Source organism: Diadema setosum, chromosome 8 (assembly GCF_964275005.1).
Source record: "Diadema setosum chromosome 8, eeDiaSeto1, whole genome shotgun sequence".
Classification (NCBI taxonomy): domain Eukaryota; kingdom Metazoa; phylum Echinodermata; class Echinoidea; order Diadematoida; family Diadematidae; genus Diadema; species Diadema setosum.
In genome coordinates, this window is record NC_092692.1 from 33,007,810 (window position 1) to 33,033,765 (window position 25,956).

General features: G+C 38.8%; 2 protein-coding genes across 2 annotated transcripts in view; one reads left to right on the forward strand and one right to left on the reverse strand.

Moving 5' to 3' along the window:
• Positions 1-5,568, reverse strand: part of LOC140231972 (neuronal-specific septin-3-like) — a 97,012-nt gene extending 91,444 nt beyond the window's left edge. The window contains exon 1 of the mRNA XM_072312123.1: positions 5,418-5,568. The gene's annotated coding sequence lies outside the window, so the exon portion shown is untranslated. The remainder of the gene's footprint in view (positions 1-5,417) is intronic.
• Positions 5,569-8,594: 3,026 nt separating this feature from the next.
• Positions 8,595-21,777, forward strand: LOC140232397 (dynein axonemal assembly factor 5-like). The gene is made up of 10 exons (XM_072312524.1): positions 8,595-9,272; positions 10,087-10,263; positions 11,716-11,827; positions 12,642-12,874; positions 13,639-13,848; positions 14,585-14,728; positions 15,724-15,892; positions 16,545-16,843; positions 17,454-17,805; positions 19,360-21,777. The coding sequence occupies exons 1-10, from the start codon at positions 8,598-8,600 to the stop codon at positions 19,494-19,496; spliced, it is 2,508 nt and encodes an 835-aa protein (XP_072168625.1). The 5' UTR covers positions 8,595-8,597; the 3' UTR covers positions 19,497-21,777.
• Positions 21,778-25,956: the final 4,179 nt, after the last annotated feature.

The window sequence follows — 25,956 nt, forward strand, 5'->3', positions numbered from 1 at the left end:
AACAGTAGACAGCATCCTCAGACATTTACATACCAGCACAAGGAGGGCCTGTGCAAACTCTTGTATAATCCAGCTAATTATGTTGACCATTCACGTGTGAACTGACTGAAAGTACAAGAGGGTTTACACCATGTCTGCTACTCAAAGTCAACACAAACTACAATACAAGAAGGGAAAGTGGTGGTTGTGGGGGTGTATGAGGAGAGTGGGTTATGTTGGGATGGGGGGAGGGGCATTCAGAGAAAATTACTTTAAAGACATAATACAAAATAAAAGGATTCCTGCACAGAATTACACACTACCAAAGTAAGAAGGTCTCCTTTAGAGTTCCATCAGCAGTATATACAGAGAACCTACCGGTACACAAAATCACCAGTCTTTTCATGGATCACTAAATTAAGATACTTAAATCTATTATAAATACCCAACTTCTCATCCTCGGCCCAAATCTTCTTCAGCAAGTGACTCTGTACAACTAGAAGTGGTCCTCATTAAAACAGAGAGCTCTGTTTGGGAATACCAACATAATTACAGTGTATCTTTATCATATCGGGCGTAAAAACAAAAGAATGTCAAAGGAACTGGGACCTGCAAAACTACCTCATTATGTCAGGTACCTCGCTATGTATATCCAACCTTGTTAAAGGGATGGTACAGTATTGGTGGAGATGAGAATTGGGCTTTTAACTTTTTGTGAGATACCAAGAAAACAGTTATGATATAGTACAGAGCATACCATTTTAAGAGGAATTCAAAGTTTATTTGATGAAAATTGGATTTGGAATGACTGAAACATCCAAAAACAAAGTAAAACAAAGCGATTGTAATAAAGGGTGGGTCCCACACTTTACAGTTGTATTAGAATTGCTCTTTTTTGGATATTTCAGCCATTTCAAAACCAATTTTCACCAAAAAAAAAAATGTTGAATTCCTCATAGAATCACACGTGCTCTTTCATATTTCATAAGGGGTTTCTCATTATTTTACCAAAAAATGTTAGAAACCTGAAATTAGGTCTCATCCAAAACTGTACAATCCCTTTAAGCAAAAGAGCACTCACATGTACTGCACGACATTTGCCAAGGGTAATAATGAAGGGCAAGTAAACTCAAATTTACACACTGATTTCTTTCAATCCTGACAAGTTTCAGCACAGGGCTTAACATACACCTTTTAACATACAGTTCCATACAAGATTACTAGAACTCCATACACTTACAAGCTAAACTGCAAATCCAGGACACTTTTGTACAGGCCCGAGCCTTTCAATAATAGCACTGGATTTATAAAATGGTTTCTCTCACACATTCCACATGCTTTGCTGCACAGAACCTTCTTTTTTCTTTTTTGTTGTCCCTGAAGCGTATGCTAGATTCATTGTTATTCAGCATTCATCTGCTGTTCTAGTGTTAAATCTACAGTTCTATTGATAAATACAGACCTTCAGCCTGTTTTCCTATTTTATAAATACAATTGTATAAACCATATCACTCAGAAACACGTCATTCAAATGATAGTTTGAGATCCAAACCACATGGTGCAAAAATTTTGATCCATAGCCCTAAGTTTTTAGCATCATGGATTGTACTGTGCCGTGGCTGTCAATATTTTACAAATGACTGCTTTCATGTAGAATTTTAGTAAATAGAGCATGCTTGAAAGTGATTCCGGATTGAGCAGTCTCTATATCAATTTTTTCTCAATGACAATGCTTATGAAACCTTGACGGCAAAAAAAAAAGAAAAAAAAAAAAGAGAGAAATGAATAGAAATCAAGAGTACTAGCCAGTATTTAACAAAGACAGGATACCCCTTTTCCTTTGTTTTTCTCCTTTTTATCTCTCTCAAGGAGGATAGATTCGCTAGTGTTGGTTTGTTTGTTTCTCTGTCTGTCTGTTTGCAAAATAGTTCAAAAAGTTTTAGATGGATTTCAATGAAATTTTAAGGAAAAGTTCATAATGACACAAGGAAGAAATGATTAAATGTTGGTAGTGATTTGGATCACTGTCTAGATCCAGGAATTTTTTTGTTTGTTTTTTTTTTTCTGGGGGGGGGGGGGATTTTTTGAAGGATTCTTTATCATTGGGAATAAGGTCATTTCTTAACAGCTATTAAACTAACAACTATTTGAAATCAATGTGATTCCACATGCTATTATGAGGTTTACTTTTGATTGTCATGGAATTTAATATTGCAGATGATATCAAAGTGCATCTACATAGGGTGGAAATCACATTATGGGTAGAATTGAGCGGCTTGGTGTAGGCCTGCGTTCTCCAGGTGCTTCTCAATAATGGATGACGACATGTACACTACAAGAAAACATTTAGAAAGAAGTTTGTGAGGTAAGGAATGATGTTCCCTTTGAACCTCAGAAGTTCATGGTATGTATGTGTGTGTGCGTGTGTTCCCTGCCTTAGAAACAACAGTTGCCCAACTGATGACATTAATATGAGTGGCTGCCTTTAGTCAACCAGAAGACCAGTTGCGCCTGCCACAAGGTCATGTGATATTTCCGACACCACCTCCCAGACGTCTTGTGCCTTACATGCAGGCATATCCATTCAGAAAACATTGATTGCCCTCGGCTCTGGCACTGTCCTTCTAGGAGTGGTTCTATACATAGAGGAAAGTGAATTACCCGTACATTTATGGCAGGTCATATTGATATAGACTGTAGGGTAGAGTGGAAGTCACACTGGAATTACTACAAGGCAATGGATTGTTTTAGAGTGACCATTGAAAATGGAATGATCATCATCTTCTCCTTCTTCTTCTTCTTCTCCTCCTCCTCCTCCTCCTTCTTCTTCTTCTTCTTCCTCTTCTTTTTCTTCCTCTTCTTCTTCTTTTGATTTCTTCCAGTAGTACATGCCACCATGGGGTGTATTAGTGTACTATCAGTACTTGTAAATAATCAGTAATGTGTGTGAAAAGTACGCAGAATCACTGTAACAAGCACACACATGTGTATTGATTAAATAATTGACATAAATATGAGATAGAACTTGAATGATCATGTATTAGAATATCCTTGGGCGAAATCAAGTGAACCTAATTATAATAAATACAGTGCGACAAGTTCCTCTTCATGAAACAGGCAAATATTCAAGCATAAGATTGAGATCACATCTAGGCTGGGGCTTGTCAACGCAGCTATCATAACCATGATATTGAGAGTCAATGTGTGATGGAAGATGACTCGCGACATGTCATCAAGCCCCCCTAGCCACATCGCCGTGACAACCCTCCTCCCCTCAGGAGTCTAAAGCTCACTGATCAGACACTTCCTGTAAACCATCCACGGGAGGCTCGGAGTTTGTGACGTCACCGTCGCAGGTCTTGTCTGGAGGACGGGAGGGTTTTCCCAGCTCGTGTAGGCCTACTTCTCAAGCTTTTCACCAAAGTATGGATCAGTTCCATCTCCTTATTTATTGGTCAGGCTGTTAGGACATTTGATAATCACCTCAATAATCATTGATTACAGGTGATATACATCATGTATCTTCACCCTCCAGATTTTCCATATGCCATGGTTTTGATTTGCATGGTTACAACACCCTCCTCTATTTACCTATGACAGAGATAAGTTGGTCATGTATTATTGCATGAAGTTTAATGTTCATATTGGTTCAGAGCCAAGGTACGCATGTAATTTTTCAATGCAAACAATCTCACAGATTTGAATTATCATGGAAATAAAGCAATGCTAAACTTTCAGCACAGAAAACTGCTCTGTAAATTGCTCAATTAAATGAGGTTGCCTTATATACAGTCAGTTTTCTTGGTAAAAGATGAAAATTCTTTGTTGTACAAAATGAGATCATTAGAACTGCCCCTCAATTTACCAGCCTACCAGCTGCGTCTGATAAACGCCTCTTTGTAAACTTACAATGAATCAATGGTCAGTGAGAAGATAAAGAAGTCACAAGATGAATAGGCTCTCCATTTGATACCTGAAGCCATTTTCAATAACGCCTGTAAAGTGTGAACCCGATATCATGACTAGCCGTATAAAATGAAACAAGACTGCAAGCAATGAGTCAGCAGTCAGAGACTTAAAACCGGTCTATTTTAAATTGCATGGATCAACAACTGAGGTTTGTGAGTAAACTGTACCATGGAGCCACCTGTTCCTAATTTGGCTTTCAACTTCAATATGCGGTGGTAGCTGGGAATACACTTTGAATGAAATCAACGCTGGTCATTAATTGAAGTGCAGCATGTAACTGTCTACCTTGATGTTTGAGCCGCCAGGCATGCAGTTTAGGGAGACAATGCGACTAAAAAGGAGGGAAGTTCACGGTTTCTGCTCTATTAGCAATGCTAACAAGATAAAGATGGGACTGCTACACTGAGTGATTGAATTGTGCATGATACTGTACGCTATACAAAAGCAGATCGTATATTGCGAGTACCCATTTAATAGTACTATTAAACACTGATGTAAATAACAATGACACAACATTTCCTCCTGCGACAATCGCCACAGTCTCATTTTCTCTGAAGACCTAGGGCTAGAGTTAGGTTTGTGATTGGGTTTCAGGTTTAGTTTGATGTGAGGATGAGGGTTATGCTTATGTTTGAGGGGAGAATTTATGTTTGGTTTTAAATAACGTGCAGATATTCATGTGAGCAATTGTCGCAGGAGCAAATGCCTTGGAACCCGTAAGTAGTTACACACAATAAAAAGCACACTGGCTACAGTACCAATGAAAGATTCACATCATGCTGAGAAATACTGAAGCACGATTTCTTGCCACCGTCAACACTCAAGCTAGATATTTTCAACAGGGAACCAAGATAACAATGGAAGTTTTATCTTTTGGCTTATGGAACAGACTTGATTTACCTAAAAAAAACCAGCCTTTTGATACCTATCAATGATTAGGTCATCACAGTTTCCAACCTTTGTGCCAACTCATTTTGATGGTATAAAGTTTCTAACCATAGACACCTCTACTTCACTCATCAACTAGACAAAGTTCTATCGGTACAGTATCAATCAACCAGTTAGATAAATAGCCATAGGTCCTACCTACTGTTATCACTGGACTGACATTTAAAGGTGTGTAATATTAAGTCACTGAAGCACAATAAACACACAAACCTCGTGTACTAAAATGACAAATGTGTGTAACTTGCGTGCCAAGTCAGCCGTAAAAAGATATAAAGAGGAAAAACCCGAGAATGAAACAAGGGTGCGTTAGTCCAGTCTAAAGTTCCACGCCTCTCACGCAGGGTTGATGTGGCACGCTCAGCCTTATTATCACCTTCCCGCTAGCTTGTCGCCCCGCCTGCTCTGTTGGGGATCTGCGGGGAATCGGGTAAACCCCTCAATTAGCGAAACTCACTTGAGCGAAAGCATGTGAACTATTTCGCGTTTTGTTTTCGTCTGAGAAACAACATGATCGAACTTACTTCAAGTACATCCATTCTGTCGTCTGGTTGAGTAGGAGGGGTGACACGTTCTTCGCTCCCGAGACTTCCTTCCGTCGCTGCCGTTTGGTATTCCTTCCTCACTTTCTATATTTTCGGCACTCTTCCCAGGAGAAGCGGTAACTCGAGCGATTCTTTGACTGTGATTACTCAACCACATCCACGGGAAGAGCTAGAGAGGTGGGGCCTGCTTCTACGCAGCTTACTTGCGGTGGCGACGGCAATGGGGATAGGATTAACTGCGATGCCGCAGCGGTTTTGGATTCTAGCAGCCGCCGCGGTGCAAAAGTGGACCAAAAGCTGGCGCTCTTCATTCATTTCCGAGTTGACAGATAAAGATTCAATCCGCATCGTAAACTTGTGAGCTTTATAGATGATGAAATCCCGAACCTTTCTCAAATACTTATGCTTTTAGTGTGATGTTTTCTAGGTTGAAATTATCTAGGTGTTGGAAAGCTGAAAATGACTTAGTTATTATTGTATCATGATAGTGACAATACAAGTATTCATCCAAACGTTTAACTCTTTCGTGTAACATTAACCCCAAATTTACTTTAGGGTATAACTCTTTTTTGTTTGTTTTATGAAACCTACAGAATTCTCTGACAAAATGACAAAGAACTATGTAATCCTTCACTATTCCACGGCTCATTCTTCTCTTTTTCTTCAGAAATAGACCCATACTATGTCCTTCCTGTGGCATACGCAAAGATTAACACTTGTAAAAACCTTTCTTTTTAAGCCTTACCAATAAACCCTATCGGTTGATTTAATATAATCGGATTATCATTTTTGACATCTTGTGATAGAACAGTTTTAATACGGCGAAACACACATGGTTGTGCATGTACAAAGATTATCACGGATCAAACATTGTCAGGCATTAAACATCTGTATACACACAGCCGCTGCAATTTCGTAGTTCATTTTTAACTATGTGACGTGATACAATATGAATGAATGAATCTAACTGAGCAACTTTTCTGTTTACCCTTGCTACTAAAGATTAAAAATGTAATTTCCTGAAATTTTGCCAGAAAATCAAATATTTTGGCAATAATTATGAACTTATAATGAATGGCCTATCACATACTTTGCTGTAATCAAATTTCAATATCATAAGCACTGCTTTTTCAGACAATGTAGTCAAAGTTTATTTCGGACATTAGGAAAATGTTTTAACTATGACGCTGACATGTAAACTTTTCCCTACTGCAATGAAGAGAAATTTGAATTTGATAATGAGATTAGAAAATGAAGACAAAAACAAATAGATGAAGAGATGCATGTTTCTTGCGTAAGCTTAACTTTGTAAACATCCATCATGTTTTTCGTGTGCAGAGGTTATTATGAACATATAATTTTTATTTTTTGTTTGCTTGGATTTTGTTCACAGTCATTATACAGAGACTCCAACCCAAAACGCCTTCTGATCTGGAGATTCTCCCGCCTGAAACCCCTAGCAAACGGGAGACTCAGAGTTGATGTGTGCGAAGCGCCAAGTTCCTAGGGTTTTAGATGCTCTCTGGTGCTATCTAAGGCTTGTTTTTTCAACAAACGATAGAAATAAGTAAGAAATCCTTTCCAACGGGAGACAAAGAGACAGGGCGGGAGAAATTAAATCTCAAGCGGGAGAACGGGAGATTTCGCAAAAATGGGTTTTCGGCGGGAGATCTCCAGTCGAAAACGGGAGAGTTGGAGTCTCTGATTATAGCTTCTTGAACTTAGAGACAGATTGAAGAATATGAGGATATATTAATGTTTCCTAAATACCGTTGGCCTGTAGTATGTTTAAAATTGGCAGGGTTACCATTAGGCCTATACAACTCTCACTAATAATATTAGTGAGCGTTGTATAATGGTAATCCTGCCATTTAAACACACTATTATTGTCTCTGCCTTTGGTTTTTCATAGAAGGAAAGCCCCTTGTTTATTAGGTCTGTAATCAGTATACTGCATATGGTGGCCTCTTGGAGCGTATGCACTGGGGGAAAAAAAAAAAACCCAACACACACAGAAACTAATTTTGTTATTTTGGTAGTGCAAGTTTGCAGGGGCACTGCGATAAAAACAACGTCAGCCTTTGCCGCCCATATTAAAGGTATTGTTCACCATTGAGAGCAGTGATTTCAAAATGTTCAAGTTATCACATGTGTAGTGCAGGACCGTCAGTTGTATCACAAAACATCCTATACCATATAAAAAATTTGCAGCAAAGCTTAGAATATAAGGAGATATCACTATCTTTCCCAATAAACCATAATATAATATAGTGTAGACGGTTTAGTACAGAAAATTTTTATTATAGCTATTGTTCACACTATGTTTAACAATACTTAACACTGATTATACTGTTTAACATTCTTACATTGGTGGTTTCTGTTCCTAACTCACATTTTTAGAACTATTTTGAAGCGCTGAAGCTGTTTTTTTTTTTTCCTCTGCAATTGGTAAATATTATCATGCCTTTAACGCATAGAATGTACTTCTATATGGCAGGCCACTCCCAAGCTGGTGACCCTGCACTGACATGTGATCATTCATATTTATCATAGGACGGAGGAGTGAAATTTGTGTGCCCTAAAAGTTTGAAGTATGAATGTACAAAGAAAAGCGGATACAGCGCAGATGCAAGACAGTCATTGGCAAGCTGAATTTCGCACCCTACTCTAGAATAGAAGAGTGGACATCGACTATCCCTATTTCACCTATGTAACTGTTCTGCATTATATGTCTTTGTTTCTGTTTGTTTGTTTGTTTGTTTGTTTGTTTGTTTGTTTGATTTGGTTTGGTTTGTATACTGACAGGAAAAGAAAAAGGAATAAGATAAGATAAGAGACATAAAGAAAAAAAGACAGGAAGACAGAATAAATTTACCAAGGATTATGATCTGATATTTAATCCATAATGATGTCGATTCAATCAGTGTAAAAAGAGACAAACAAGAACAACAACAACAACAACACAGCAACAAGAGCAGAAATCAGTGGCACATTACCACAAACAGACGAAACATAGCAAATAAAAGATAGGTGTTGAATATTGTTACAAAGTCTAGTATAGACCCTAGTAATACTGTAACAGGTACAGTAAAGTAGTATAGCGCAACCAACGGCCAAACACAACCAGCTCAAAAGTTTGTCACACGGCAACGCATCAAAATGGCGGAAACTGCGATGGAATCGGTATCTGAAGTCCGGCAAGTGATAGCTCGGCAAATTAACTGTCTTGGAGAGGGAAATCGTATGGCCAAGAGGAGAGCACTCGAAGGAATCAAGAAAGAAACGATAGGAAAGAAACCACCCTTAGACAACGAAGTATTGCAAGGTGTTTTAGAGGCTGAGCTAAAGCCGCTGCTCAAGTGCTTCGGCGACCCAGTGGACAAGTGCCGAGAGCTGTCGGTGCAGCTTATTCATGATTTCGTGGAGACGATACCGCGGCCAGCGGAAATCTTACCGTACCTCATCCCCACTATAGTCACTCGACTCGGCAATCAGGAAATAACAGAATCGGCTGAGGAATTGCGTCTAGCATTAGTCGAACTCATGATAAAACTTGTTGAATTAACTGGCGACAGATTGGCACCATTTCTTGATGACTATGTCAGAGTTTTGCAACGGACGATTGTAGACCCGTTTTCGGACGTGCGAAGAGCGAGTTGCACGTGCACGTGCAAGCTTGCCAGATCGATACCCCAACATTTTCACCTTCAGTCGGAAAGTCTGATAAGTCCTCTGCTACAGACAATCAGTCATCAACATTCTAAAGTCCGAGTGCAAGTAATATACACTATCGGTGATGTATTACAGTATGGGAACCACAAACCAATGGATAAGGTATGGAACAATCTGGAATCTATGTCTATGAATTACAATATTGTTCAGTCTATGTAATAATAATGAATGCTAACGTTAGGCCCTACGCCCCTACTCTTGATTTGTTTTGGTGGTCCTATTCTGGCAGTGACACACAACTGCATAGGGCCGAACTTTAAAGTCAGCATGAAAGAACAGTGAAAGAGACGATGGGATATGTGTGCCTCAACTAGCCTAGATCTGGGCTACATGATGGTAGAACCTAACATTAATAACCCATTATATAGATCTAGTCTATGAAATTATTTTAATTATTTTCAGTAACTACAAATGTATGTATTAACAACGTCAATTACGGTATGGTTGCCACTGCGGTAAGGTCGCCAGACATTCACATCGCATGTAACGCATGCCGCGATCGGAGATCAGGTTGAGCGACGGATTTTCATCACTCTCAAAATACATTCGTAATTCACCTTTTTCCTCCGTAAAAACACTTTAATCAAAATATATTTTACCATATGTAACAGGTGATAAAACCATTTTTAATGCAAGGATGTTTTTGATTTAGAATGGATTTCAGGTGGCAGATTAAGGGAGATTTTCAAACGCGGTGACCGACAATGCCTCCTTCATTGAAGCGTATGTATAACACACACGCTAATAATATGTGGCCGGCTAGGGGCGGCGAACTAATTCAGTGCCGATATTAGTTCGCCAGCCTGGACGTGCACAAGAATTACACACAAGTGACGACCATACGGTAATTGACGTTAGTATTAAAGTGCCTCGCTCCACTGAATAGAATTCTTGACTGTGTCTTTGCTTCATGCAGGTCATATCCCACCTTGCACAGCGACTGTTTGACCATACACCCCAGGTCAGGCTCGCGGTTACCAAAGTGGTCGGAGGATGGCTCCTGGACTTTGTTGACCGCTACTCATTCCATCACAAGCTAATCCCACTCCTGTTGACCAGCCAGACAGATGAACTGGACGAGATAGCAGCAACAGTATGATGCTTTCATTGTAGCCTTGCTCATTATTCTATGGAAGGCATTGTCCATTCATTGCTTCTGTTGACAGATTTAAAAAAATGGCTGAATATGTTCATGCAAATCTAGTGAAAGAAATGAGATGGTCATTTTGCTTGTTTGTGTGTTTGTTTGTTTATTAATTTATTTATTTATTGTTAATTATTATTATTATTATTATTATTTTTTTTTTTTTGGGGGGGGGATTTCAATGTACAGTGTACAATGTATGCATGACTGGATACTGATGATACACAGGGTGTCCATTTAATACTCCTCCTTTTTCCCAATAATGTAGATTGGTGATGATGAGGATAATGATGAATTAAATACAACATACTATATCATAGTAATACTGATAGTAATGATGACAAAGATGATAACAATTATAATGATATATTGTCGGTAGTACTAACTACCACCTAATATTTGTGAACAGAAAGGCAATAATTCTGAAACTGGATGTAAACTGAAATGCCCTAATTTCTTGAAGTTTATGTTCTGTCTTGATAGAAATTCTATAATCGTATAACTCAATGAAATGGGACAAGAAAGAGAAAAGAAAAAACAAAAAGCATTTGTTGTAGCTGTTTGGGTGATTTAAGAAGGTTGATGGTAAAACACATTAAAGTGAATTTTCGTTCTAATTAAACCAGCTTTCTTCCTTTAAAAAATGTGATCTACTATTACATGGAGATACACAAATTAATGAACCTGCATAATGCTGTCAGTGTAAAGCAGTCTTAAAGGGAAGATAAACCCCAAGAACAATGTGGATTGAGTGAAAGCAGCAACATTAGTAGAACACATCAGTGAAAGTTTGAAGAAAATCGGACAATCGATGCAAAAGTCATGAATTTTTAAAGTTTTTGTGTTGGAACCGCTGGATGAGGAGACTACTAGAGGTTGTGACGTATGGGTGGACAACAATACCAAGAAAATATAAAGAAAATACTACAAAAATCCATTTTTCATGAAAATTACAAATTCCATCAAATTGATATTGACATATGTTAAGGGTAGCAATTATTCCCCCAGCTTTCTGAAAGCGGTTGGTCCACTGCTCTTTCATAATTCTAGAAAAGTGAATTTTTGTTGAATTTCCTTTATATTTTCTTTGTATTGTTGTCCACTCATACGTCATATCCTCTAGTAGTCTCCTCATCCAGCGGTTCCAACACCAAAACTTTAAAAATTCATAACTTTTGCATCGATTGTCCGATTTTCCTCAAACTTTCACTGATGTGTTCTACTAATGTTGCGGCTTTCACTCAATCCACATTGCTCTTTGGGTTTACCTTCCCTTTAAAGTATTTGTGTCTGAAGTACAGTGTATTTGTGCCCTTTTACAGCTTCTTCTGTTGTGTTACTGGTATGGTTACAATGCAATGTTTATCAGGTTGTCAAGCTAACTTTTAATTTTCGTGGCAGGCCAAGCAACTTTGGGCAGATTGTGGCAAGAAATATGAGGAGGAGAATGAGAAGGACCTCAAGGATCAGATGGACTTTTTGAACCCTGATGTAGAGCTGCCTCTAGGCTACAGTGAGTGACAGACATAAGAATACTTCCAAAATGTGCATTAGACAGAGTGAGCGTGGAATGTTCAGGCCAGTAATTGCTCAGAAAGATAGTTTAAATGTAGTCCAGGGATTATGCAAATTTTGATTCTATAAATTGCATGTGACATATTGTGTACATGCTAGCAGATGGCCAGTAATGATTGCACATTGACAAACACATCTGCACTTATTTTCAGTCCGTGGACTAAGTTTAAACCATAAATTGGTTTAGGCTACCTTTGTGTATTTTGGCCTCATGGTCTTGACAAGTTGTATTGGCTATTTTGCTATTGCCACACTACATCAAGGAAATTGAAGAATGATAATTTTGTTCACTCTTGTACTCACATTTTGTGGCACTACTAGAGTGGAGAACATTAACACCAGAATGTTGAATGTGTAATGTGGTTCAGAATTGAACTAGTTGACTTTTAATTTGCTGCATGTACATGTAGAGTGGTTTTTCTTCCACTGTTTACCAGAACTCCGTCAACTCTCAAGATTATGTATGAGTTGAGAGGCAGAGGGGCTTATGCAGTGTGTAGATCCTCCTTGGTTTTGGTTCTAGGACAATTTTCCCATATTTATCATTTTGTCTCTGACAACTTCAAATATTATGCAATGATGTCCATGATAAACATCATACTATGAGCAAGGAAAGATTATTTGTGTTGTGACACAATTGCTCTGCAATAACGGATTCTCATGCACCTTAGGAGAGTTAAGCAGAGAATTTTTGTTGCTGAATTCTTTGCTGAGTATTTCATGTTTGTTTGTTTGTTTGTTTTTTTCTCAAGCTGAACGCGCCAACCTCGGCTGCCGCACTCTCATCTTCCGCAACATGTCCAAGATCCTGCCGGGCTGCCTGAACGACATGGGTGACTGGACAGTGACCAACAGGATCATGTCGGCCAAGCTGCTGCAGGTGCTACTCATCAACGCTGAGGACTACACCACACAGCACATGGCACCGCTACTGGCTGGCATGTACAAGGCATGTGGGGACGAGGAGCAAGAGGTGGTCCACAGGGTGAGTATTGTCAGAACAATAGGCGATATCAAGGTTGGTATTGGTGCTGGCATCCCAAAGAGCTGTCCGAACAGTACCAGCAGGGATAACCCAGAACTTGGAATCAGTCAGTGTTGCCAGTAGAGCAGAAGCCATGCTGTGTGATCTGAGATTTGGGAGGCATGACTTTTGTAGACACAGCCGCAACAGAAATTTAGACTTTACTCGAAAAACCCTTAGAAAACACCACTATCTATTCAAGTGCCAGTTAAAGCAAGCTACGTGTATGAGGGAATGGAATCTCAAGTGAAACCTTCATTGTACTTACACATTTGATGGATTATTGATCAGTTTGGGCAAGATTGTGGGTTTGAGCCAAATATGCAAACTTGGCATGCTCATCGACTGAGTCCGGGTAAAAGAAATTTAGTCTTTACTTGAAAAACCCTTAGGAAACACCACTACCTATTCAAGCGCCAGTTAAAGCAAGCTATGTGTATGAGGGAATGGAATCTCAAGTGAAACCTTCATTGTACTTCAGTATTTGATGGGTTATTGATCAGTTTGGGCAAGATTGTGGGTTTGAGCAAAATATGCAAACTTGGCATGCTCATTGGCTGAGTCCGGTATTCGAATGTGGAACATAAAGAATTAAAATGCTCAAATAGACTGGGTGTCGGTGTATTAGATAAGTATTGTAATTAAAGGGGTTAGAATGAGGGAAAAATTAATGTTCTGTACCGCTGGAAACGGTCACTACAATCCCTGGTTTGTCTTACCCCCAGGTCCAAAAATCAGCTGAGCTGGTTGGATTCTTTGTTGGACCTGAGGTCTACTGCAAGCTGATCCTACCCACCGTCCAGGCTGCCCAGGGTCCTGGAGTTCTCATGACCTTTGCCTCCATCCTACGTGGAACAAAGAGGGTGCTGTTGAAAAAGTATCTTCCTGAAATTTGCAAGGTGTTATGTGAGCCTGATGTTTGCCGTGGGGAACAGGTCAGTATTGCTATAATGTACGATGGCTTTGAGATTTAAGAAGTTTTTGCCAAATTGAGATGTGATAACTATCAAGTTTGGATGGGTATGAAATGAAAATTATGAGTTTATTTATCAGTGTACCTTTATGGAGTCTCTTGAAATATTGGGAAGTGTTTGTTATGATTTTAATTAATGTGCCCTGTGTTGTAACCCAAGGTTAAAAAATAAATGAAAATACTTTTTCTGTCATATTGTCACTTTGTTCTCGATTTGGGAATTCACTCACCTGTGAAATTGTCTTACATGTCCAAAATTGCAGAATATTGTACTCATGAAATACGATGTATACAGAATGTTACACTATTACAGATGAGTTTGATCCATTAATATACTGGGCAGTAGTGATGCCAATATTAGTGAAAATGTCTTATACAAATCATGTGTGTGGGTTTGTGTCTGTGTCTGAGTGCATGTGCCACGTTTCTATCGGTGGTAATGAAGGAAAAGTCATACCAAGTGTAAATTACACATGGACTCTGTAGTAGATAACACTTTCTTAATTAAAAAACTAAGTTATGTCGGTAAGTATTCATTGACTTTGTTTTGTAAGTGTGAAAAACTGAATAATTCTGAGTGGATGACTTTGTAATTTGTTTTGCTATCTGGCTTACCCCAGTAGATTTAGGTTGTTGGTAGTGACACAATGTATGTCCAATTATTTGAAAAGACTCCTTGGTATTGTCCTTTGATACAGACTAGCTACCAGGTGCAGCTTCTCTCCTGTGTGCAAGCCATCATCTCTGTTGCTAGGGACGACTGCCAAGAGGTCAGCTTGGAGCTCTTCACCGTCCTCATCACCATTATGGCCGTAGGCAGGGAGGAGGCCCTCAGAGAGCAGGTCAGTGACCATTAGCTCTTCTCTCCACTCCTGTTTTGCCCAGGCTAGTGACCATTAGTCCTTCTGTCCATTCTGCCCTTAACCAAAGTAATAGTCATTGGCCCCTCTGATTATTCTACAGCTGTAGCCATAACCAGGTTAGGGACCATTGGCCAATGTGTCCACTCCTGTCTTGACAGCTTAGTGACTATTCGCTCTTCTGTCCATTCTACCCTTTTACCAAATTAATAATGGGTACCCCTTCTGGTCATTTTAGCCATAACCAGGTCCATGGCCATGGGCTCTTTTGTTCATTCTGCTCATGATCAGGTTAGTGACGATTAGCCCTTCTCTCCCAACCCCCCCCCCCCTCCCCCGACCAAGTTATGGACCAGGTGTCCCGAGACCATTTCTCCTCTCTTCCCATTTACAAGCCAGTGACTATGTTTTGTTTCTGCTGGTCCCTTTCACTGTAGTCCCACGCGTTCCGTTTTGTGTAATCAATTAAGGCAGTAGACACAAACATGACAGGGCTAACATTGAGTTTTTGTCCTGAGAAAACTAGCTACAGTACACTCCCGTTATAACAGAGAGGGTTATAATGAATTTCAAGTTACAACAAAGTAAAGGTTCAGACTGCAACATCTGCTCTACTTTTTTTTTAATTGTTTATTTGTTCAATCACAACAAAATTTTGATAATAACTAAAAACAAAAAACAACCAAAAAAAAAAAAAAAAAACACCTGCCAGTCCTGAGGACTTAATTATAAGGGGAATCCACTGTACTACTGAAAGAAGACAAGTCAAGCAACAGGAAGTGAGTACAGAAAAAAAAAAAAAAAATCTGTAAGAATTTTTGTACAGGGGGTTTTAATGCAGCTCACAGGAAGATAACTGAAATATTTTGGTTAAGGGAACTTCTAACTGACAAGATGGTTCAGTGAGAGCAGAGATGTTTCCTGTGAGTGTGCGGTTCATTGGAAGTACATCTCGTGGTAATGTTGGTTTATTTCAGGTGAAGACGACCTTGTCAGACTTGGCGTTGGCAGTTGGTCACGAGAGTCCGCAAGCCCTGTACGACGCCCACTCCAAGCAGGTCCTAGACTCGTTCCAAACGTCCTACCAGCACTGGACCAATCTCTCAGTGGAGAGACTGGTCTTTGACACGCTCCTCTCAGAAGCAGGTACTAATGCAGCAACAGTGATGTTGCACCGTGGCAACTGTAACCTTCTGGATACCAGGCAGTGCTGCCATCTTTATTTATAATAGGTAGCTTTTTGCATGAGCAAATGGTAGTGATATTTCATGAATGAAACACTTACTTATTCGTCCATTCCATGTCTTTGGGAGGGACGCTGCCTATGTATGTAACAGCTTCAACTTTATTGCTTGGTAAGCATGAGATTGAGACCATCACTCTGTAACACACCTTTCACCACTGATATCATAGGAATGTCTCATACTCAATTCTCAATCAGGTTGTGTTTTCCCCTGCAAAAAGGTCACCAGAGTATCTAGTGATATCTGTGGAGACTGTAGCAGTCGATCCACTTGCAGAATGATGTCTTTTCTCATGTATTCATGATAGTATGATATAGGAGATAATCAGCCAATGTATATAAATAATGTTTTCCTATCAGTTTGAGCTCCAATTTGCAAGTGAGATAACATTCACATCAGTTAGAAGTTTTTTGTTAAGATACATTTTGTTTGGGAGTTCTAGTCGCTCTTGTTTACTGATATGGTCCGATTACTTATGTCAAATAGTATTTTCTTAGGATTTATCTGAAATGTACATCTATCAATAATTTCACTTTGCTGTGCCTGTGGCCTAGGTGAAGTTGTTGGTGATTTACTAGATGACATCATCCCCATTCTCGAAACCAACCTGAGACCGGACAAAGACGCGGAGCTCCGGCTGAAATTCTTCTCCCTCCTCTCACGCCTGGTGATGAGCGCTCCCTGCACCCTCAACTCCCGCCAAAGGTTCCGGGACTTCTCCCTTGCGGTGGTGAGGAACATGGTCCTGCCAAACTGTGTGTGGCACGCCGGGAGGACGGCAACGGCCATCCGCACCACGGCCGTCTCCTGTCTGTGGGCCCTATTACAGAGTGGACTACTTGACGCACAGCAGGTATGGCTCCTCCTAGTCTTTATCCAAGGCCCTCTCCCTCTAGTAATCACAAGAGAAGCAAGCAGAGTTGTCATTTGAGAAAAGTTAAACCCCATGTTAGAGAGCCTTTCAAGACTGAGTTATCCAAATTGCCTAAGGAGAAAGACACCCAAATATCTGTGGCTTGAGTGAGGAAAATTGGATAATCCATTCAAATGTTACGAATCTTATAAAGTTTTGGTACTGCTATTTTTGGTTAAGAAGACTACATCAATTCATGATTTCACAGTTGGGCAACTCTACCAAGGTAATGTTAAGAGAATTAGAGAATTCCGTGAAATGTTTATTTTTTCCTGTTTTTTCTTTCACGTCCCCTTGTGGTGATAGAATACTTTTTAAGAGTTTTCCTGCTTCATTTTAAGATGCATGACATCAGTAGAATGTACCCTTTGTTTGATAACCCAAGTAATGAATATAGCTATGTGGTAGACACAGTGTCAGATCCACAGTGCCCATCAAACTTCATTCTTTTAATGTGTTGTTTCTGTCAAATAACCAGAACTTGCCCTCCTGTTTAACCAAGAACTCTGATTCCATTTCCATACACCTGTCTTCTGTGCTTTAACTCCAGCTGAATTCCATCATAAATGACCTCCAAGTGCAGCTTGTCACTCTCCTGGAGGACGACTCGTGCTCCACGCGACTTATCACGGTCCGCATCCTCCAGAAGGTCATGGCCGTCTGCGGCTCGTCGACCTTTGACCCCGAGCGGCTGCACACCATGTACATGGAGCTGCTGAAGCGCCTGGACGACAGCAGCGACGAGATCAGGGTGGCCGTCGCCAAGACGTTCGTCACGTTCTTTGGCTGTTTCGGCGAGGACTACGACGTGAGGCTGTACAAAGCCCACCTGGAGACGCTGTATACAGGCTTGCTGGTTCACCTTGATGATCCAGATCAGGCTATTCAGGAGGCTGTGTTAGGTAAGACATCTAGGATATGCTGCTTTACAAGGTATGGTATAGTTTTGATTGAGATGGGGGGGGGGGGCAATGGAGTTCAGATTTTAACTCTTTGCAAGATAATAATAATTCACTAATGAAATATTGAAGAGCATACAAATCTAAGAGGAATTGAAAGTTTAATCGATGAAAATCAGTTGTGAAATGGCCAAGATATCCAAAGACAAAGTAAAGTAAATGAGAATGTTTTTAATAAAAGGTGGACCCCATCTTTGATTAGGACGTCTGTTTTTGGATATTTCGACCATTTCAAAACTAATTGTCATCATGATAAACTTTGAATTCTTCTTAGAATGTATGCTCTTTCATATTTCAGAAGAGGTTTCTCATTATCTTATGAAAATTTGGAAACCCGAAGCCCTGTCTCAACCAAACTATACATTTACCATCCCTTTAAAGGGACTATGCAGTGCAAGTGCATATTGACTTGCATTGATTCATAATACCCTGATCATCATGTGGCAAGAAGAATATCTAAATATGTGCAGTATTTTTTGTAATAATATTTTTATTTCTCTTCAGCTTTAATACTTGTATATGCTCATCAAAAAAGCCTTCCAAACCAAGATTCTGCCAGTGACATCAACTGTCAGTCATTGCTAAAGTACAATTTCATTAATGATAATGAACAATTTGTTTAACATAATAAAAAAAAAAAAATGTCATGTGCAAGGAAAATAAGATGATATGTGACCATAGTACACTCCCATTATTGTGATTGGTGAATATTTGTTGGAAGGCTTGTGTGCTCAGTTTTGTCATCCAAATGAAACTTGGTTCAATAGTATATAAGCAGCTCATCACATTTGGGGGTTGTGCCATCAAACTTTCAACTTCCGGTGAAACATATGAAACTGTTATGTCACATTTTCAAGATAACTGTAGACCTATTGGAGAATAATGCGAAGCAGCGGAGACATACCAGTCGCCGAGACATTTCTAGGTCTTTTTTATTTAATTTCAATTTTTGACTGAATTACAAAATTGTGTGCAGATTAGTCTGGTCCTTGTGAGGTGATAACAGTATTGCCTCATGTAATTTTCTTATAGCATTGCCTCATGAAAGTTGATGTGAAAACATGTTTAACTTTAGAATTCAATAACTTTCTTTTCTGAGGTTCTGATTTCAGTGAAACTTCTACCAATTTGTGCAATACGTTCTCCTCTATTTGAGAAAGTATGCTCGAGTATGATGTAAAATTGTACAGTAAAAAAAAAGAAAAAATAGAATACCATTTAGATAGTGTATCTATTGTGCATATAACTCTGATATTGATCATGAAAGTTTCTTATGATGTGAAGTTAAACTTTCACGATCAATACAAAATATTTACCTCTGGATTTTTTGCTGTCAAATCTAGCTTTTATTGGCAGACTAACCCTTCTTGACCTTAGCCACATGACAGGGATAATATTTTTTCTTGAGATCAAAAGTTGATCTTCAATTCATATGATTTACCAACACAGATGATCTTCTACTCAAATGAACTTATATTAATTTTTTTACTTGGGTAGATGTCTTGAAGAGAGCGGCCAAGGTTTGCCCGTCCCTGCTGATTGGCGAGGTGGAGGCGGTCAGGCACAAACACAGGAGCTTCATCTACTGTGATGAGTTGGTGCGACACGCCAAGTCGCTCACAGACCAGGGATGACCCCCAACTCCGGCTGTCTAGGGATGACCGTCCCAGCAGTGAGGCATTCAGTCTTTCTCATCTTCCAGTTCCCAGAGTTCACCAGGAATTTGCAACTGACATGTTTCAAGTGTTTGACAAAACAAATAACAGTGAAAGTGGAGTGTGGTAGCCATAGTATACATGGTAGAAACTGATAACAAAATAAGTGCTTATTTATTTGTCCTTTTATAGCTAACTTGTCCTGTTTTATGGCCTTTTCATTCCATTTACAAAGCAGGGAAATTTAGTAGTTATAGGTGACAAAAGTATTGAGTGAATACTATGTGTTTGCATAATTGTGTGTTTGTAATTGAAAATGAGGAAGGTCACTTCAACAGGACTCATATTTTATTGCTGTTGTGCAGGCTTACAATATTTTTCTATTGCAGGATTTGTCTTTTGTTTTCAACATTGAAATGACATTTAGTAGAGAATGATACTTCAGCTGCCCTCAAGCTTTGGCATTTGTATTGCATGTACTTGGTTTGATTTTCCGAAAACAGAAACAGCCATCATTGCATTGTGTACATGCACACGTCATGTATTTTTCTGGATAGATATGCTGATGTCAGAATGCAAAGATGGCATTGTGTCTGTGAAGCCAGTCAGTTCAGAAAACACTCCTGTGATCAAGCTTCTCGACACCTGAAACTAAAGTAATTACCTCCGAGGTTATGTTTTCATCGGTGTTGGTTTGTTTGTTTATTTGTGTGCAAAGCACTCAAAAAGTTGTGAACGAATTAGACTGAAACTTGCAGGGAAAGTTGATAATGTCACAAGGAACAGATGATTCAATTGTGGTAGTGATCCTGGAATTTTTATGGATTTTTGATGGAGTTTTTAATCTTTTGACAGATAGGGTCAGTGAACTTGGGAGTTCAAACTGCGTGAATTTGAGGGTTGTAATACACGCTCTAAAGCATGTGCTCTGCTTGGAAGCTGATGATGTAAACAAAAGACTTCTATACTGGGAAATTGGGCGATTTTCAGTGTGTATAATGGGTGGAAATGAGCTGCTTGGCAAAGGTGTGCACTCTGCAAGTGCATGTTTAGTTTATTATGTGAATGAGTTGATAGTAACTGTAGTCTACCAACACTACTGTGTGTCAGCCTCAGAAGAAATTTTCTTTGTGTATTGTTTCATGCAGAGAGTGTTAAAGGAGAATGAACCTCAAAGATATAATATACAAAGTGTATGGATTGAGTCAGAAATATTAGTCAGTGAAGTTTGAAGAAAAGTGGACAAACTGTTGGGTTATGAAGTTTACATTTGTAGTTTAAGGAATGAGTACTGTTTACTAATAAAAAAAAAAAAAAAAAGGAGCTGGATTTAAAGACAGTAGTTTGGGAGATAACACCAGGACTAGCACTAGCACTGAACTTGAAATAATCCTGTAAATTTTGAGGGGAGTCGGGATGTACTGTATACTGAGTAAACTTATTTTTGCATACAGATATTATTGCGAATGAGGTGGTTATGGACATTTTTCCTGAGATGTTGTTTTTGGGAATTGACACCGTGGCTATCGTAAATGTACTACAGTGTACACGTATTACCCTAGCACATGGCGACATTTTCACCTGTTGTTGAATTTGCAGTCCAACAGTGATTCGCAAAATTCGTGAAACTTAAACCCTTGCGAAAAAAAAAAAACAGCTTATACAGTACACAATAGTCATGTACCTCATTTCCCACCTTCAGTGAACAGTCTGTGACTGCAATCCAGCATGGATGATTCACCCCCTCACCATTCAGTCAGTGGATGAGATCATGTGTCCAGCATGATTCCTTATACTGTACAGGTGTGTGGTGTTAATACCCATTAAAAGTAAACACAGTGCTACCTAGTCTGTCTGATTTTGCAGCAGGTTTCCAGAGAACTGAATTTTTTCTTCATGCTCTATTAAAAGGTACTATTTTGGCCTATTGAGATGCATGTAATGCACAAATACAGTGTATCTCCTCGATTGCAATTTTGAATATATCCCTGATTGTTAATTGTGAGTGTTGGTTGTCGAGTGACAAGGAAGAGTTCTGATTGAAATTGTACTTTCAAAAGTTTATTCTGTCATTGAGTTCTGTTTCAATTTGTCATGTGATTGTGTGCCAGACATTCTTCTGACGGCAGACATAATGAATTCTATTTTTCAGTTTATTATTCTTTTTTAATGAAAGGAATGTAAATTATTGTTGTGTGATATCCACCAAGTGCATGTATATCTCTTTTGCTATTAAAAGTGTGGTGTATAAAAACTCGGATCACTTATCTTTTTCCTGATTTCCACCAGATACATTGTACTGTATTATGTTTGTGATTTGGTAAAAACTAAGTGTGCAGCACATTACATGTATTTAGATAAGAGGTTCTTAGGATTCCGAGGGATTCATCGGGATTCATCTTCATAGTGTATAAACATCTGGGACATTGTTAACAGAAGAATAATGTGCCCCCCCCCCCAAAAAAAAAAAAAAAAAAAAAAATAAACAAAACAAACCCCAAAACAAAACAAAACAAAACATACAAACAAACAAACACCCCCAACAAACAAACATACAAAACAAATCAATAAACAGAACTAAAAAAAAAAAAAAAAAAAACCCTTCAGACTCATACTAGTAGTTGCTTGAAGATGTCCTGAGGGCATTTCATGAAACATTTATTCAGATTTTTCTCTCTGACAAACTGTTCCTATAAGCTACTTGAATCCTCTCATCTGATTGGCTGAGAGCAAGTTTTGTCAGGAAAAAAAAATATCAGACGAAATGCTTCATAAAATTCCTCCTTCCTCATCTCTGTCTGTAATCCAGTGATATAACTTGTGAGTGGAAAGTGAAACCGAAAAGAGTAGCCTTTACCGTAGCACAGTAAGTACAAACGTTTGTACATGTATGTGCAGTGGGGTATGATTATCCGGGTATTGAATGGCCAAATGCTACGTTTAGAGTATCTTAAAGTAAAAATTGAATCTCTACTACATGTACACCTTCCATGAACAATTATCGTTTACATGAAAGAAGATGCACACGTGTATATATATTCAATGTGTATATATACAATGAAGAGTTTGTTTGCAAAAACCGATAAGTCCATAGTTGCCAAATGGAGATATTTGCCATTAACCTTAAAAGGGCCGGGGGGGGGGGGGGGCGGAATCCGCCCCCCCCCCCGACGTTTCGCGCTATAATTCTGTTACGCGAGAAGGCCTCATCGCGAGGCTTCTTGACTTTGTTTGTTCAAGTCTCGCGCAACTTTTGAGACCAAATTTGCGACGTCCACGCGTACTTTTGCGAAGCCACGCCCATTTTTGTAACGGAATGTCGCCCCAAAACGGGCACAATTTTGTGATTTTGTGTACATTTCCTATGGAAAACAGTGCTCTGTCGTGAAAGTCATAAAAACCTGATTATTTTTACAATTAATCACTTTCATTGATTAGTTTTGTGCTAATTATGGTAGAAAAGTGGTCAGTGACAATTTCCAATGAAAAAACAAAGAAAAAACAAAAGTTGAAAAACAAAGAAATACATAAGAAATTCTGAAAACGATAAAATACATAAGAATTGAAATGAATTTTGGAAGTTTTTGTGAAGTACAATCGTTGAATATGCTGCAACAGATTTACAGACCAAAAATTAGACTCTCAATGCTTTTAATTAGGCTAAAATATGATCTTGAGCTTAATTTGCATAATTAATTAATTAAAATTAGAAATTGATTGTTTCAAAAAATCTTATGACACAATCTTGTAGATTATGACGCAGGTCTCACGCATGCAAAATTTCATCGCGATCGCGCCACCGATGGCCGAGATCTCGGGGGGGGGGGGGGGGGGGGGCGGAATCCATCCCCCCGGCCTGAGCATAGCCAAAAAAGCCCGGCCCCTTTAGGGTTAAAGGTCAAGAAAAATAAAGAGAATAATAAGAAAATTTGTGCTTCTTTTGACCATAACTTCAAAAATATACCTTTATATGTAGTGACCAATATATTATTTAAAAGGTATTATTTTGTACTTTATGACAGAGATCGTACTTCAAAATCTTCAAAAATGGACTTATCGGTTTTTGCAAACAAACCCTATATATATATAAATAAATATATATATATATATATATATATATATATATATATATATATATATATATGTGAGACGGAAGGAAAACTTGCAGTATAGACGTTGCAGTGGTGTTCAGTCTTGCCTTTATTCCCCGAGCTTTCGGCTATTTCACTAGCCTTTTTCAAGGGCTTTAGGGCGTGGGGATTTGCTTGTGTGTGGTGTGTGTGGTGTCCGGAGACCACGCACACCACACACAAGCAAATCCCCACGCCCTAAAGCCCTTGAAAAAGGCTAGTGAAATAGCCGAAAGCTCGGGGAATAAAGGCAAGACTGAACACCACTGCAACGTCTATACTGCAAGTTTTCCTTCCGTCTCACATATACCAATGAGGCAGTACCCACCACGTACGAGGCCAAGCCCGCTTCACATTATATATATATATATATATATAAATGATACCTATCTATATGTATGTATCATAACACACGTAAACGCATACATACGGAGAGAGAGAGAGAGAGAGAGAGAGAAGGAGTGAGAGACGATGAATTCGTAATATTTTTGCAGTTTTTCCCTTTTATGCACAATTTATTAATACCATTCCACTTGATTCCTAATAATAGACCGTGTTTGGGCGTGATACACCTTACCTTCGTATTAAGTTTGGCATGCATGTAGCTTATCTTACAGTTCGTTGCGTCGTATGTATGCAATGAATAGTACGCAATGTTGTATTGAATACAACGAACAGTGTAAATGCATACATTTCACTATGTGTGAACCCTATGCAGTTTTAGCAGTGAAATTTCGACATTGATTCAAGCGAAAGAATCCAGTGTAGCTGTTTGCTCTCCTCTAGGATAACAAGAAATCCAGGGTCCAGAATATTTTGATGATGACTTTATTGCCGTGGTTTTAAAAAGAAAAATCGTTACATCGGTTTTCTTTATAGATTGCTTTAATACAAAGTCAGCCTTTACGAGTCACATTTAGACGATTATACGTATTTGGCACGTGCGCCTAGAGATTTATTGACGTCAAAGTTCATTGTTATGCCGACAGTCGAACGCGGCAGAGATAAGAACGCGGAGAATGTCACATGACGAGTGCAGCTATTAATACTGGAGTAAGTGATCTTCGAGTAGACCTATTGTTTGTTTATTATCATAGCTGCCGACAGAGAAAATCCAGACAATCATAATCTTTGACTGCGATAATGTTCTTACACATAGTAATCATCACATCTCAGCAAAGCACATTATACACTGTACTACGTATTTTGTCTTCTCGGAAAAGGCCGTATCTACAATACAAATTATCATGTTCTTGTCTGTTTTGTCACTACTATTGACATATTTTCAGAAATTACTCTGATATTTCTTTAAAAAAGAAACTGTTATCATTTTCTTTATCATCTAAAATCTTGTCATGAAAAAACCTAGACATTTTGTGTTTGTTGTATACGTTTGTTTACTGCAGTACATTGTATGTTGGGTACACTGCAGTGACAAAAAAAAAAATAAAAAAATAAAAAAAAAATAAAAATAATTGCAATGGTTTAAGAAAGACATGACATGGACTATGCGTTCTATGAAACACACAAAATACCATCTGTTACACATTTCCCAGCAATCTGTTGCTATCAATTTCCAGTAGCTTGTTCAGACGCTAGAAGCTATTATTCCGTATATTCATTATACTACCATTTATTATAAATAGAAATATCTTGAGTTCCATCACGTCCATGTTTCTTTATGAGTTTGATATCCATAGCTACAACTGCTTGTGAATAGGTCCTACCTACTAGCTGCAGAATGAATTCCACAAAACTAAGATGACTAACGCCGAAGAAAGATATGCTTATGGAACATTTCTCATGATTGGAATAGTGCTGTGTGAATAAGAAAATGTAAAAATGAAAGGACGGTTTTAAATTTCCGAGGCTTCTTGTATTGGCCCTTGAATGAATGTTTTATGGGTTTATCACACCTCCAATATTAACCTTTGTATCTTACTTTGCCCTGCGATTATCCAGATCATAAGCACGCAGTTACGTTGTACGGTCCTTGAGCGTAGTCTATTCTGAATAAAAAAAAAAAGAAAAATGTTGCAGATCTTCGGTCATCAATAATATATTTTTATTGGTATCTAAAGTAACCACGTAACGGAACTCTGTGACCCTTGATCGCAAACATACTCCAAATCGTCTCACGCTATGCATTATAATTGACCATTATAGTTCTCTGTCTGTTCAAAACTTGCCGCAAGAAATACAACGTTAAAAATTTAAATTTTACTTATGCCACCTGAACATATCAATAACTCCAACCTGCGTTGTGTGATCCAGAAGACACCGCTCTTTGGCACTCGGCTTTCTACCGG

Bases quoted from the DNA above. Each gene is read 5' to 3' on its own strand.
- LOC140232397 (XM_072312524.1), top strand. From the start codon at position 8,598: ATGGCGGAAACTGCGATGGAATCGGTATCTGAAGTCCGGCAAGTGATA. The intron at 15,893-16,544 runs GTACTAATGCAG...CCTGTGGCCTAG, and splicing joins CACGCTCCTCTCAGAAGCAG to GTGAAGTTGTTGGTGATTTA. The intron at 16,844-17,453 runs GTATGGCTCCTC...CTTTAACTCCAG, and splicing joins GACTACTTGACGCACAGCAG to CTGAATTCCATCATAAATGA.